We start from the raw sequence: 16,280 nt of genomic DNA, 5'->3' as shown, positions 1-16,280 counted from the left end.
CAAGAGAATGAGCAGGGTGTATTAACCATAGATACATCTCTAAACCAATGTTGAATCAAACAAAAAAAATTACAGGGTAAAACATAAGTATGTTAGGTTTTAGATAAAGTTTTAAATCATGTAAAACAATACTTTACAGAGTTTATAGATATATACGTATATGGCAAACATAAAAAATGCATGAGAGGACTTCCTTGGTGGCACAGTGGTTAAGAATCCACCTGCCAATGCAGGGAACACGGGTTTGAGCCCTGGTCTGGGAAGATCCCACATGCCATGGAGCATCTAAGCCCGTGAGCCACAACTGCTGAGCCCACATGCCACAACTACTGAAGCCCACGCACCTAGAGCCCATGCTCTGCAACAAGAGAAGCCACTGCAATGAGAAGCCCGCGCACCGCAATGAAGAGTGGCCCCTACTCGCCACAACTAGAGAAGGCCCATGCGCAGCAACACAGACCCAACGCAGCCAAAAATCAATCAACCAATCAATCAATAAAAATCAGAAATTAAAAAAAAATGCATGGGATGATAAACACTATAGTAGAGTGTTTATTTCTGGGGAGAGAGGGAGGGGAATGGGATTTTTTAAGGTAGTAGGTGGCTTTAGCTATATATGTAAGGATATATCATATGTATGTTCTTTAGAATAATGATCTGAACTAAATATGGCAAAATATTAAAGTCTGTGAAAATTAGGTAGTAGGTACACTACTGTTCTTGACATTTTTCTGAAAACATAAAAAAGAAAAAAAAAGATCAGAAGATGACTGACAGGGACTTTCCTGGTGGTCCAGTGGTAAAGAATCGGCCTTCCAATGCACGGGACATGGGTTTCGATCCCTGGTTGGGGAATTAAGATCCTACATGCCGCAAGGCAACTAAGTCCATGCTCCTCAAACTACAGAGCCCACATACCTTGGAGCCTGTGCGCCACAATTAGAGAAAGAAAACCCGCACATGGCAATGAAGTTCCCGTGTGCCGCCACTGAGACCTGACGCAGCCAAAAATAAAAAAGTAAAAAAAGATAAAGTAGAAAAAGAAAAAGATGATGGACAGAGACATGAACAGCTAGCAGTAAAGAGAATGAAATTTTTCAGTTTAGGGCTGGGCATGGCAGGCGCAGAAGGCTCTGTGAGAGGAGGCAGTATTGAGTCAAGTATTGGTGACTACGGAGTGGAAAAGGCGGGCTGAGGACTGAATGTGTCTAATTCAGTCAGACATTTGAGCTAATGATTTCTTTTTCCTGACGTTTTTAGAGAACTATGAAACGCAATGGGAGCAGACATTGTCTGAATAGGAGAAGTAGGTTTGGCTCTCGAGAGAGAGACTGGCTCCGAGAAGATGTGAAGAGAGGCTGTGTTTACCTGTACGGAGCAGACACCGCCACGGCCACTGCAGCCAGCACCTCCGCCGCTGCCTCCTCCTCCGCCTCCTCCTCCTCCTCCGACTTACATCTTGTCCTTTGCACAGTAGACACGCCAGCGTCAGAAATTTGTGCTGGAGAGGGAAGGGAACGTCTTTATTTGCAGCTTCATGGAGACCTGGTCAGGTGAGGTCAGAGTTTTACCACTAATTCTCCTGCAGTGTAAGTCACATGTGTTTCTGCTTGGGAAGTGGGCTTTAGGACTTCATTCGTGCTGGAGCTGATGATGGTTATGGGGTCACTAGGCTTGAAAAAAGATTTGTCCTTGGAATGCTAACATTAGGATTCTTGAATTTAAAAACTGTCAGTGAAGGAAAATTTGATAGTTACTTCATTTGGATTATATCATAGGTCGGATATCTACATTTAAAATAATTTTTTTTAAAGATTTTTTAAAAAATTAAATTTATTTATTTTTGGCTGCATTGGGTCTTCGTTGCTGTGCGTGGGCTTTTCTCTAGTTGCGGTGAGTGGGGGCTACTCTTCGTTGCAGTGTGCAGGCTTCTCATTGCGGTGGCTTCTCTTGTTGTGGAGCACGGACTGTAGGCACACGGGCTTCAGTAGTTGTGGCTCGTGGGCTCTAGAGCGCAGGCTCAGTAGTTGTGGCTTGCGGGCTTAGTTGCTCTGTGGCATGTGGGATCCTCCCAGACCAGGGCACGAACCCGTGTCCCCTGCATTGGCAGGTGGATTCTTAACCACTGCGCCTCCAGGGAAACCCAAAATAAATATTTTTAAAGTTTTTTTTTTTGCGGTACGCGGGCCTCTCACTGTTGTGGCCTCTCCCGTTGCGGAGCACAGGCTCCGGACGCGCAGGCTCAGCGGCCATGGCTCACGGGCCTAGCCACTCCGCGGCATGTGGGATCTTCCCGGACCGGGGCACGAACCCGTGTCCCCTGCATCGGCAGGCGGACTCTCAACCACTGCGCCACCAGAGAAGCCCAGAGTTTTTAAGTAATACATATAAACAGAATGAAATAGAAATGTATAAAAGGAAATAGAATGAGAAGTACCTATGGTCATGCATGAGTATGTGTCATTGTTTGTATATAAATTTTAAAACTAATGGTGCCACATGCAACATGTCAACTTAATATCTCTTAGAAATCTTTCCATATTAATATTTATATAATTTTCATTTATTTAATGGCTAAATAGTATTTCATTTTATGAATCTACCACAATTTTAGCTAGTCTCCTATTAATGGACATGTAGGTTGTTACCAGTTTTTTACTACAAGTACTGCTGCAATGAATGTCCTTGTACCTGTGATATTTCTCCCATGTGGAAGTCATCTGTAGGGTAAAGTCCTAGAAGTGGAATTGCTGGCTCAAAGGGTATGTGCATGTTTAATTTTGATAGATTTTGTCAAATTCCTCTTCATAGAACTTATACTTCGATGAATAATATAAAAGTATACCTATTTCCCCCTTACTTTCTCCAGAATATGTTAAATTTTACATATACAGACATATCCTCATGCCACGAGCACATACTTGATTGTGAATAGAAATGATTGTCAACAGTTTTTAGAGAATCATAAATTCAGCATTCCAAGGACAAATCTTTTTTCAAGCCTGATGACTTAGCGTTTTGCAAATCTGATAGGAATTTTGTTATTTTGTTTTAATTTTCATTTATGTTAATGAGTTAGGTTGAGCATATTTTCATAGGTTTAAAAGCCATTTGTGTTTTCTTTAAAATCTTTTATATAAACGTGAAGAAAAGTAGTCTCATAGTAGTCTTATACTGTGCATGTGAAGTCTTTGATTCAGCTTTTAAAAAAAAAACTATTAGTTCTTTGAGTTAGACCTCAGATAAGAGCTCCTTAAGTGCCTGACCATTGACTTTCTCTCCTCCCCTTTCCCTGTAATAAATAAATGTCTCAAAACAGAATTCAAAACTGGGGATTCAATACTGTTGAAAGTGAGAAAGGAGGCTCCCACTTACACCTAAAAATGTGGCAATGATAGTAACACCTTTAGCTGAGCTAAACATTGATATCATTTTAAAGTCTAAACTGGGGTTTATTATGTGTTCCTTTAGGATTTGGACTAATTCCTGAAAAAGTAGACTAGCACTTGAATGTTTTCCTTGTTCACCAGTTAACTGCATTTCCTAAATCCATTTGTAAAATGAAAGGATCAGACTGGGTGATCCTTAGGCTTTTCTAAATCTTAACACTGATTCCGATCTAATTTTATCAGGTGGAAAGCCTTGACCTACATTATAGCTGGTAGTGATTGACGGAGTTCAAGTATTTAAACCTAAGACTTACTCATCTGTATACCAATGTATGTATATACAAAAATACTAGAAAAGTGGAGAAAACCCCACTTGAATTGGCTGGCTACTGCTAGTTGTGTAGTTAGTTAAGAATCCAAATGTGATACAACTTAGTTTTGTGAATCTAAACTATACTTAAAATGGAGAGTTCGTCTCTTTTTAGTCCTGTAGCCTTGATAATTTCATAATGAAATAGCTCTTTGAAAACATAATTGATTACAAAATAATGAAAACACTGTTGAACTGTGGTTTGAAGATATGAATATATTTTCTTTTTAAAAAAATTTGTACAATTTTTAAAGGTTATACTCCATTTGCAGTTATTATAAAATATTGGCTATATCCCCTGTGCTGTTCACTACATCCTTGTAGCCTGTCTGACACCCAGTAGTTTGTGCCTCCCCATCCCCGCACTGTGTTGCTCCTCCACCCCCCACTGGTAGCCCCTAGTTTGTTCTCTATATTTGCAAGGCTGCTTCTTTTTTGTTACATTCACTAGTTTGTTGTGTTTTTAGATTCCACATAGAAGTGCGATCATACATTACTTGAGATCCGAATATATTTTCATTGCTGGAATAGGAGCTCAAGAAGCCTCAGCCAGCCAAAGAAATGATGATGATAGATTTTAGCTAACATTAGGTGCTTTCTTTTGCTAGTTAACGGGCTTACTGCTTTATGCACATTTTCTCATTAAATCCTCACAGTAACTCTAAGAGAGGTAGGGTTATTCCTTTCCAATGAGGAAAATTGAGGCTCTTCGAGAGGTCCGGTAGCCTGTTCAAGGCCAGGCAGGTACTGCCAACCAGTTGGAATGTTGACATCATTCATGATAGATGGCAGACTTCCTTCCAAGTAAAGACCCTCTCGGAGGGGAACTGGCACAGTGTGCCTTACTCAGTTTCACTATTTAATCATAATTGTTTAAAGATCTTTTTTAGACCTCTTACTCAATGGTTAATTGCTTGAGTTCAGTCTTAGGTTTATCGCATCAGAAGAATAGGTACTTTCTTTGTAATAGCCCTTCATAAGATAGTTGACAGTCTAACGCAATGTCTTTTTTTTAATAACATTTTTTGCTGCTTAATGAAGTGTGATTTATATTCATTGTAGAAATTTTGGAAAAATGAAAAAGTATAAAGAGAAATAATTTTCATTGCTTATGCTTTTTGTAGATTATCTCAATCCTCATAACAATCTTGTGAGGTAAATACTTTCCCCATTTTATAGATGAGGAAAATAAGTCTTAAAAGAGTTAATCATCTCACCTAGAATCACTTGGCTGGTAAGTGTAGAGCTGGAATTTGAACTCTGGCATTCTGACACCAGATCCCATATATTACCTCCGCCTTCCACCACCATGCTGACATTTTTTTTTCCGGCTCTTTTTCAAAATGAGTGTGTGTGTAATTTTTAAAAATTATGTATTTGGACCCACACCATATATTCAATTTTATTTACTGCTTACTTCAATTAATTTCCTTGTATCATTAAAAATTCCTTAGATACCAGTTTTAATAGCTACAGAATATTCTATTTTATGCATATACTATAACTTGTTTAAAATTTGAGAAATTATATGCAGTAATGGTGTAGAGCTTGGATTCTGGATTGAGAGTGTGTGTGTTCAAATTGGCTCTGTTACTATGCAAGTTGCCTAACGCTTTGTCCTCAGTTTACTAATCTTGTACAATGGAGGATGATAATATTTACATTATAGAGTTATCACGAGGATTAAATAGATTATACATGTTATGAAGATTAAGTGAATTAATACTTGTAACGCTTCTTAAACTCGAATGTCCAGCTGGGGAGCTTGTTAAAATGCAGATTCTGATTCAGTGGCTCTGGGGTGGGGCCTGTGGGTCTATATTTCTATTAAGCTCCTAAGTGATTTGCTACACTTTGAGGAGCAAGGAAGTAAGCTGCTTAAAATGATGCCTGGACCTAGTAAGTGCTCAATAAGTGTTACCTGTTTGGGTCGTTTCAAGTCATTCAACCCTTAGAAGTAGTGTGATGACTAAACCTTTGCCCATGACTCTTTACGTTGTTGATTCCCGTGAACTAGGTCCTAGAAATGGGATTACTGGCACTAAAATTACCCCATGTTTTTCCTAAATCATCCATGATTTCCTTCTTTCCTTACTCTTTTTTTTTTTTTTTTTTTTTTGCGGTACGCGGGCCTCTCACTGTTGTGGCCTCTCCCGTTGCGGAGCACAGGCTCCGGACGCGCAGGCTCAGCGGCCATGGCTCACGGGCCCAGCCGCTCCACAGCACGTGGGATCCTCCCGGACCGGGGCACGAACCCGTGTCCCCTGCATCGGCAGGCGGACTCTCAACCACTGCGCCACCAGGGAAGCCCCTTACTCTTTTTTAATCATGGACTTGTCACTTGAATTTCACAGAAGGATTACTAGTTTATAGAATTTTAGCACTTGAAGGAACCTAAGAGAGATACCTACTAGCAGGGGTCTCCAGCCCCTGGCACTGGGCCGCACAGCAGGAGGTGAGCAGTGAGCGAGTGAAGCTTCATCTCCTGCTCCTCATTGCTCGCATTACCGCCTGAACCCCCTCCCGCCGCCCCCCACCAGCCTCCCCGCCACCGGTCCGTAGAAAAATTGTCTTCCCTGAAACCGGCCCCTGGTGCCAAAAAGGCTGGGGACCGCTGCCTACTAGTAAAATGAACCCAACCTACCAGCCTCACCATCCACTGCCCTTTCCATCCGGAAATACGTGTGGGGGCAGGGCTTTTGGTTATCACAACTACAGGGGAGGGTTACCAGCATCTAGGGTCAGCGTTCAGGACAGGGAGCCTTAATGTCCTCAGTGTGTGGGACCATCTTGTACAGCAAAGAATTGTCCTGCCTAAAAGGCCAGTAACTTCCCCATGGGAATCACTGAAACCATTTTCTTTCGTTTTATGGATGTGAAACAGAGGCCTGGAGAGGTCAGGTCCAAAGCACATTCCTGCAGCTGCCTGGTGCTAGTGCTCTAGTTGGAACACAAGTATCCTGTGTCCCAGTCCAGTGCCCTTTACATGATACTATTTGGTCTGTCTGTTTTATTGGACTGTTTAAGTGACAGATAACTCAGTAGTGAAGCTTAGTGTAATCATTGCCTTCTCTTTGAAAAGTTGTAAAAATATCACATGTAACAAAATGAAGTGCCCTTTGGCTCATGGTCATATTTTTACTTTTATTTTCAGTCATCAAAATGACTAAGATTTCTGTGGTTGATACACTATCTTTTAAGATAAGCTAAGAATCGATAAAATATATCTAACAAAATTATGCCCTCAGGATTTGGGATCCTGAGTTCTAATTCCTTTACTATCACTGACTTGATGGGTGACCTCTTAACAAGTCACTATAGTTTTGTTTACCATATTTTGATATTGTAAAAGTGGAACGAGGGCTTCCCTGGTGGCGCAGTGGTTGAGGGTCTGCCTGCTGACGCGGGGGACATGGGTTCGTGCCCCAGTTCGGGAGGATCCCACATGCCGCGGAGCGGCTGGGCCAGTGAGCCATGCCGCTGGGCCTGAGCGTCCGGAGGCTGTGCTCCGCAGCGAGAGAGGCTGCGGCAGTGAGAGGCCCGCGTACTGCAAAAAAAAAAAAAAAAAGTGGAACGAAAAGTCCTGTTTCAGGATACATACTGAGCTGATTAACCCTGAGGAAGGAAAAAGGAGATTATTTTTATTTTGTGTTTCATATTTCAGTAGTATTTTAAAGCTTTAAAAGAATGTGTTACACATTAAGTAATTTGTTTTTATTAAAACTTTGTTTTGTTTTTACATTTTAATACTTCTAAAATCAGTGTGTATCTTACAGTTGTTGGTAGGTCATAGTCTAACTGGCAGTGTTTTTTCTTTCTTAATGGTTATTACAGTGCCATCTGGTTTACTGCAGCAGTACAGTTCTGACACTAACCACGCAGAGTTTGCACAAACTTCCTTCACAAGTTAAAGGACATTACACCTGAAACTAACACAACGTTGTTAATCAGCTATACTCCAATATAAAATAAAAATTAAAACAAACAAACAAAAACAAGTTAAAGGGCCTGGTCTCCCAACAAGACCACCCTGACTTTATACTCTGGTTGCACTTCTGGCCAACTGGATAAAAATTTAGGGGGCTCCCATGACCCCTTCAGATTCAATAATTCACTAGAATGTCTCACAGAACACAAGAAAGCAATATTTAAGATTACAATTTTCGTATAAAGGATACAAATCAGGACCAGCCAAATGAAGACACACATAGGGCGAGGTCTGGGAGCATCCGTGTTACGCTTCCAGCACATTAGTGTGTTCATCCATCGGGAAGTTTCAGTACAGAGTTTTTATTGAGGTATTATAGGGTAGGCTTGACTGATTTAATCATTGATCAGGTAGGTGCTTGAACTCAAATCTCCAGCCCTCCGCTCCCCCAAGGTCGGGCTCACTCCAAGCCCCAGCCCTCTCTTCACGTGGTTGGTCTTTCTGGTGACCAGCCCCCATCCTGAGTCAGCTCATTTCTTAGCATAAACCTAGGGGTGATCCAAGGGGCTCATGAATAACTAAGACACTCCCATTACTCAAGAAACTCTGAGGATTTAGAATCTATCCCACAGGAGCCAGGGACCACGAAGGCTAGAAAGACTCTCATACAACAATGATGCATAAAAATAGCCTATCTTTCAAATGATGATGTATTAGACTAATGACGTACAGTAATTTTAAAACATAACTTTTTATGTTTCTTGATGTAAGTTAACATATGAAGTGCTTTGAGCTCTCTTCTGCATACATTTTTTATCTACATTTAGAAAATAATATTGTTTCCCTAAAGGAGGCTAGGCTTTGTAAGGAAACCGACACAGGTTCAAACCCTGATGCCATATGTACTAATTGTGTGACTCTCTGAACCTCATTTTTCTTATTTCCTAGTTTTGTAAAATGTGAGATACTTCCCAGCATAGTGTCAGGTATGGGGTAAACATTCATCGAAGTATCCTTGTTGTTTGTATCATGATCTGTATTGTCGGTCTTAAAATTTTGCAGATTTTACCTTATAGATGCCCAGAGATTGAGTTTTAACCTGACTTTGATGTAGAGAATGCTGCTCTGCTTTGTTAGGGTCTTGGATACAATATGTTGGATTTTAATAATGTATACTTTTGCCTCCCACTATTAACTAGAATTTTTGTGAAATGATACCTGGAATGAAATGTACTCTTCTCTTACCTCTAACTTAACTGTGGGCGCCGTTCAGATTGGCTAAGAGCTACAAACACTGTTGATAGCATCACTGTATTGGTTGGCTGGTTTGGAGAAAAATAACCATATGCACATATATTCAGATTTACAAGGACTATTGTAGCTCCTTGAAGCATTAGAAGCAAACTAAAACTGTTAACAATAGTCATATTGTCTCTTCTTAAAGCCGCAGTGGAAGTATTTCAAATGCTGAATGGAACCTTTCTTCGCTAACATACTCTCTCCTACACCTGTTTTGCAGTATATATATTTCCTTTGATTTGTGAGAGATTTAACACACAGCTAATTAGCAGCCTGTTAAACTTTTGGAACTTTGAAACACAAAATTGATCCGTAAGCATATTACAGCATTTCCCTCCCCTATACCCTACTCTCTTAAGCAGATGAGTTTAATGAGTAAATGGAATTAGTCCCTTGTTTTACTTGTTTTTGCAGTTCTTGAACTATTTCTTGTTTGCTCATTTATGCTAAATTAATAAGAGCAGATGTTGAGATTCTCTTGATTTTTTTTTCCCTCCCACCAGGGAGAATACTTTCTTTAGGTGGAAATATATAAAGAGGTTTTCTAAAATCTACAGAGCCTTTTTAGACCAGGAAATTTGATCAGGTAAAATATGTCAGAATTAGGATATTTCCATTTCTCCTGGTTTTCCAGAGAGAAATAGGAAAATTGAGTTAGTGAGCTTTAGCCTGAAAGTATTAATAATATTTCTTGGTCTTGAATATGTGATCATTATAAGGGATTATTTTTAAATACATTGATCTCTGTATCCAAAAATAATAGCAGTGTTCAAGTAGAATTTGTATTATATTAGCAAGGTGTCTTAAATACCTGAAAGAGCCCTGAGTTTTAAAAGACCCTAAAGATCATCTGGCCCAACTTGGTTCTTAGAGGAGACTTCTAAAGTGTCCATGACAGAGGGCTCTCTAGCTCTCTGTGAGCTATTTTGAGAGGTAGTCTGTTTCATTATTGGGCATCTCTAATCATTAAGGTTTTTCCTCATTTTTTAATCCAGTCTACCTGTGCAACTTCTCCTTGGTCCTAGTCCTATTCTTTGGAGCAATCTAGATAGAGTAAGTCTAATCCTTCTTGACATTGGAAGGTAGAGAGAGTTCTTTATGCCCTTAGTCACCTTGTCTTCAGGTTAATCCTTCAGTCAGTCTTCCTATTACATGGCTAATTGACCCGTCCAGGATATAGTTTATTAGAAGTCTCTCTTAAAATGCATCCTTCTGGGCTTCCCTGGTGGCGCAGTGGTTGAGAGTCCGCCTGCCGATGCAGGGGACACGGGTTCATGCCCTGGTCCGGGAAGATCCCACATGCCGCGGAGTGGCTGGGCCCGTGAGCTGTGGCCGCTGAGCTTGCGCGTCTGGAGCCTGTGCTCCGCAACAGGAGAGGCCACAACAGTGAGAGGCCTGCATACTGCAAAAAAAAGGCATCCTTCTTAGAAGAATTCTACCATTGTACTGGGAAGGTGCCTAATATTGTCACAGCCCTTTGTGGATTTTTATTTTATTTGGCTAGAGATTAATTGTAACTGATATTTTTATTCTGAAAAGTTTATTTTTCATTTCTATTAAATTCAATATGTATTGGTCTTTGTAGGCTTTTAGTTCTTTGGTCATTCCCCATGTAGTAGTTCTGAGCTGATGGAAGCTGAAAGTCAGAACTGAACAGTCAGGAAGGGCCAGGAAGTGGTTTTACTTTTATTTTTATTTATTTATTTTAGATTTAAAAAAAAATGTTTATTTATTTGGCTGTGTTGGGTCTTAGTTGCGGCATGTGGGATCTAGTTCCCTGACCAGGGATCAAACCTTAGCCCCCTGCATTGGGAGCATGGAGTCTTAGCCACTGGACCACCAGGGAAGTCCCTATTTTTAGTTTTTACTTTCTGTACTCACCAATATGATTTCCATTCCTAAATTACCATATTTTTACAGTTGTTTATATTCCACTTTGTAGTATTCCCATTTCATGTTTTTTTAAATTAAAGCATATTGCCAACCAGTATTTTCTAGTTCTTTAACCACAAAACACAGAGTTCTTTCATATCTTTTTGCCATGATGGAAGGTTTATCATGTTCCTTCTGATTAATACAAGACTTAAGTTTTCTAAACAGAATCCTTTTAGGATATGAATAATGTTCTTCAAGATCTTTTAAACATACAGGCTTTCCTATACTTGTTCTTTGGTTGTTGTTTCAGATAGGGGAGACATTTTATTTTTATTCTAATTAAAATTTTATTCCTAAGAATTTTTTGAATAATGTCAGTACATTATTGAACACTACTACATGCCACATAATTTGCTAAGCACTTTATATACTATGTGATATCTTCTTGTAAGCAAATAAATAAATACTTCTAATAACAACTCTGTAAGTTAGGCACTACCCATTATACTGATGAGGAATTTAAGACAATGAAGTTAAGTAACTTGTCTAGGGGTACACATGCAGTTGGTAAGTGGCAGAAGTGAGATTCAACCCAGGCAGTCTGACTTTTGGAGCTCATGCTCTTAGCTGCTGTATTTATGACTCTTTGCTTTCTGTTAAAAGAATTGTAAATGAGCCTCCTTAAGTCTGTGTGATTTTAAAATATGCAGTGTCACCAGAAGCCACAAGTGATTACTAACATTCTGGTTTTACCTAGCTTTCAGTCAGAACCATGTAGTCTGATGATTTCTGGGGAATTACTGGGCAGTTCATTCCTAGTTTTTATGGAAAAATCATCTGTGAAGCCAGAGGAAATATATAGGATATAGTCAGCAACCCAAAGTCTTCATTTATAATTGTGTTGCAGCTTATGTGAAATCAGTTATGGCCAGGTACAATCTTTTATAGCTCATAATTTGAATTCGATGCCTTTAAGTTTGAACCAGAGGTTCTCAAAGGGCCCTCTGGGGGTCTCTGAGACTTTTTGAAGAGGTGCATGAGGTCAAAACTCTTTCATAATAATGAGGTATTAATTTTCTTTTTCACTTTCAGTCTTGTAAGTATGTAATGGAGTTTTCTAGAGGATCTAGCTGTCTTCTATTAAACCAGCTGTTAAAGAGATTTATAAAATGTAAAACAATGCAAGTCTTCTCACTAAATTTGTTTTATTCTGAAAATATAGTTTTCAAAAAATATTTGTTAACATGTAATGTGTTCATTGTTGTTATTTTAAAATGAATAACTAAATATTTAGAAATTCTTAAGTTTAGTTTCTCATTCAGTAAATGTCAATAGATATACCTCGTGTAAACAAAAGCTCTTTGGGGGCCTCAAAAACTATAGAGGGATCCCGAGACCAAAAACTTTGAGCACCACTTGTTTAGATTAGTTGCATCATGTGATATTAGAGAAAATCTTGATAAAGAAGTAAAAATCTAGAGCATATTAAAAGATTTTAAAAATCAAATGAAGTGTGTTTTATTACTTAACAAATATTTTTCTTTTGAATTGTGTAAGCAGGAGATTGGAACCTACTGAACAACCTCTTCAGATTGTTTATGATTACTTGTCCAGGCTGGGGTTTGATGACCCTGTGCGCATACAGGAGGAGGCGGCAAATCCTGACCTTGGCTGTATGCTTCGATTTTATGGTGGTAAGGATTTATCAGCGGCTGTGTGGATACATTAATGACTTTTAATTGATTATTTGTACCTCTGTCTTCAGCCTTTTAAAAATATTTTATCCAAAGCCATTTTTAAGCCAATTTACTAATGTAGTTAGAAAACAACAGCAAAAACAGCCTTCCCTTTTTGTTTTTGCTCTTTTTGTTCTGGTGTTTTGCTGACTTACAGAATTGTTATGTACTTTTGCCAGCATCTTGATCAAATCATAGCTTTAGTATCAGTTATATTTTCAAGTTCTTTATAAAGTCCATGAACTTCTAGATAATTTGAGAATGTTGAGAAGTAGGTGGTTATTATCATATATGACTTAACATTTGATGAACACATCAGACATGTATATTGTTGAATTTAGTAAGCTTTAAATCTCGGATATTTTACATGCTCTTCTCTTTTGGTGCATTTTTCCCCTATTGACTATTTTTCATCTGATCACTTTAGTCATAAAGTTAGACTTAAGGAAGTCAGAATATTTCTGAATATTACTCTCCAAATATACATCAATAACTAGTAATACTACTGAGTACCATTTTTTGAGTGCTTACTGTGTGCTTTTATGCTTATGAATTACCCAGTTTACTCAGTATAGCCACCTTATGCTCTAGGAACTGTTGTCTCATTTTACAGAGACAGAGAAGTTAACTTGTTCAAGGTCATACAGCTAGTAAATAACAGAGCTGTTTAACACCTAACAGTTTTGAGTTAATACGACCCATTTATCAGTTGAACTAGTAACTAAGTTATTAGTGTATGTAGGCATAACCATTTACTAAGATTCCCTGCTCTCATTCCTCAAATTATTGATTTTATCTGAACTCTTGTGACACGTCACAAGCCAGTTTTTTTAAATGCACTTCACAAAAGATTTTATTTATAATTTTTCACCACAACAATATTTTCTGACATGTTCCTTAAAAGTTGGTTTCGTTTTATTTTATTTCCATTCATTTCTCTCCTTTGTTAGTTCATGGAGGGAGAATAGTTGCTAGGTTGATGTTAAATCTGAGGAAAATCTTTTAAGACTAATTTGAGGAACACAACCGATCTATTACTGTAAAGCTTGGTTTAAAAAAATAAATAAATCTTGGATAGTAACATGCTCTTTATATGTGGTTGCACATAAGTTCTTCACTCCATGTTGTCATTCTGGGATGAAAGTTGAGCCTTGAGATGCTGTTGAGCTCCTTTATAACCAGTGAGATTGCATTTGAAGTCAGTTTAACACACAACAGTTGGCATGATTGCATTAATTTATTAATACCACCTGATAAATTGTAGCATGCCTAGGATCTTAATATTCCCTTAAGAGGATATTTCCAGTAAAGTCAAAAAGAGTACTGGTTTGGGGGGCTTTCCTGGTGGCACAGTGGTTAAGAATCCACCTGCCAGTGCAGGGGACACGGGTTCGAGCCCTGGTCCGGGAAGATCCCACATGCTGCAGAGCAGCTAAGTCCGTGTGCTGCAACTACTGAGGCTGCGCTCTAGAGCCCGTGAGCCACAACTACTGCAGCCCACATGCCTAGAGCCCGTGCTCTGCAACAAGAGAAGCCACCGCAATGAGAAGCCCACGCACCGCAAGGAAGAGTAGCCCCCGCTAGCGCAACTAGAGAAAGCCCATGTGCAGCAGCGAAGACCCAACACAGCCAAAAAAAAAAAAAAAAAAAAAAGAGTACCAGTTCGTAGTACTTACTATATTTGGTGGAGGGCGGGGGGGAAGTCTTTAACAGAGAACATTTCCAAAAGTGAGCTCTTTTAATTCAGAGAAGCTAGTATAAGTTGAGTGAGAAAATTACATTTGAGAAAGAGATTTTTAAAGCTAGTTACTTTTGAAAATAGGCAATATATGTATATGGTACCAGAAATAAAAGGTTAAAAAAAGTATGTATGTGTGTGTAGATAGATAGATAGATAAATAAGGGTATTTTCTGTTGGCTGTGTAACAAATTGCCTCAAAATTTAGTGACTTAGGACTTCCCTGGTGGCGCAGTGGTTAAGAATCCACCTGCCAATGCAGGGGACACGGGTTTGATCCCTGGTCTGGGAAGATCCCACATGTTGCGGAGCAGCTAAGCCCGTGCACCACAACTACTGAGACTTTGCTCTAGAGTCCGCGAGCCACAACTGCTGAGCCCATATGCTGCAACTACTGAAGCCCATGCTCCTAGAGCCCATGTTTTGCAACAAGAGAAGCCACCTCAGTGAGAAGCCCATGCACTGCAACGAAAAGTAGGCCCTGCTCGCTGCAACTAGAGAAAGGCCACGCACAGCAGTGGAGACCCAACGCAGCCAAAAAATAAATAAAAATTAAAAAAAAATTTAGTGACTTAAAATGATATTAAATATTTATTTTTTAATTTATTTTTATTTTTTGGCCACGCCATGCGCAGCGTGTGGGCTCTTAGTTCTCTGACCAGGGATCAAACCCACGCCCCCTGCAGTGGTAGCACAGAATCTTAACCTCTGGACTGCCAAGGAAGTCACGATATTAATATTTATTATATCATACAGTTTCTGCGGGTCAGAAATCTAGGAGGAATTAGCTGGATGGTTTTGGGTTGAGTCTCAGTGAGATAGTACTCATTATATTGGCTGAAGCTGCAGTCATCTGAAGGCTTGAGTGGGGCTGGAAGATTAACTTCTAACATGGCTCACTCATGTGGCTGTTGGTAGAAGGCCCCAGTTTCTCACCAGTTTTTGTCAGGAGATCTCAGTTGCTTGCTGTGTGGACCCTTCTCTAGGGCTGCCTAAGCATCTTCACGATGTGGCAGCTAGCTGCCCCCAGTGATGAGAAACACACACATGCACATGAGCGCATGCATGCACGTGCATGCAAACACGCAACACACACACACACACACACACACATATACATACACACAACACACAGAGGCTTCAGTGTTTTTTATGACCTAGCCTCATAAGTCACCATCGTTTTCACCACTTTCTGTTTATTAGAATTGAGTCGCCAAATACAGCCCACACTATATAGAGAAGGGAAATAGCCCTCACCTCTTTTTTTTTTTTTTTAGGCCTCTCCTTTTGAAGAGAGGAGTTGTAAAGAATTTGAAGTATTCTTTTTGAAGCAAGTATCTTAGCAATCAGCTTTCAATATTTCTTGCATAGAGTCTTTGGTGCGTTAGCTTAGAATATAGTGTTAATGAGGCCAGGGTCAGAGGGCCTAAGTTCAAACTAGTGTTTTGCTTTGTTTGCTGGATATGAAACGTCTCCGGTACTCCAGGGGCCATTGTGCAAATGCTAGTTATCAGTCTTGCTGGGATGGGTGCTGGGGGAAAGTGAGTGGAGTGACTCAGTGCAGATTCATGATATAAAAGCCTTGAAATAACGTATGTAACTAAAGATGAGTGGGTAGCATGATCAATCACAGAGATTAAGAGAGCCCATTAATCAACTCCTTATTATGTAAGAGGAAGTGGCATCTAGAAGGTGTGATTTGCTAGTGAAGTTGTAGTTCTGGGGTTGAATAGCTCAGGTAGCATAGCACCCAGCCTGAGCATTTCTTTCTGTGTGGTATTCTCTGTACACGTTTGAGACAGTTTCATCCAAGGAGCATAAACACAAACAAAAGAAACCAGATACAAAAGACTTGCATATATAGTATGTTTCCATTCATTTAAAGTTCGAAAACAGGCAAAACTCAGCTGTATTGTTTAGAGATGTGTGACAGTACCACTCTCTG

General features: G+C 39.6%; 1 protein-coding gene across 2 annotated transcripts in view; it reads left to right on the top strand.

Annotated features, from left to right (window-relative positions):
* PHLPP2 (PH domain and leucine rich repeat protein phosphatase 2) overlaps positions 1–16,280 on the top strand; it is a gene marked incomplete at both ends in the record, with an annotated part of 71,438 nt that overhangs the window by 6,098 nt on the left and 49,060 nt on the right. The window contains 2 exons of one of the 2 annotated variants that reach the window (XM_079724390.1): positions 1,261–1,553; positions 12,422–12,555. In XM_079724390.1, coding sequence (XP_079580516.1) covers positions 1,261–1,553; positions 12,422–12,555 — 427 coding nt within the window. Of the gene's footprint in view, positions 1–677; positions 1,554–12,421; positions 12,556–16,280 lie in introns of those variants that run through there. The other variant, XM_079724391.1, reaches the window with a different exon arrangement.

This window comes from Hyperoodon ampullatus, assembly GCF_949752795.1.
Source record: "Hyperoodon ampullatus genome assembly, chromosome: 18".
Lineage (NCBI taxonomy): Eukaryota > Metazoa > Chordata > Mammalia > Artiodactyla > Ziphiidae > Hyperoodon > Hyperoodon ampullatus.
This window is presented reverse-complemented; position numbering and strand designations above follow the sequence as displayed.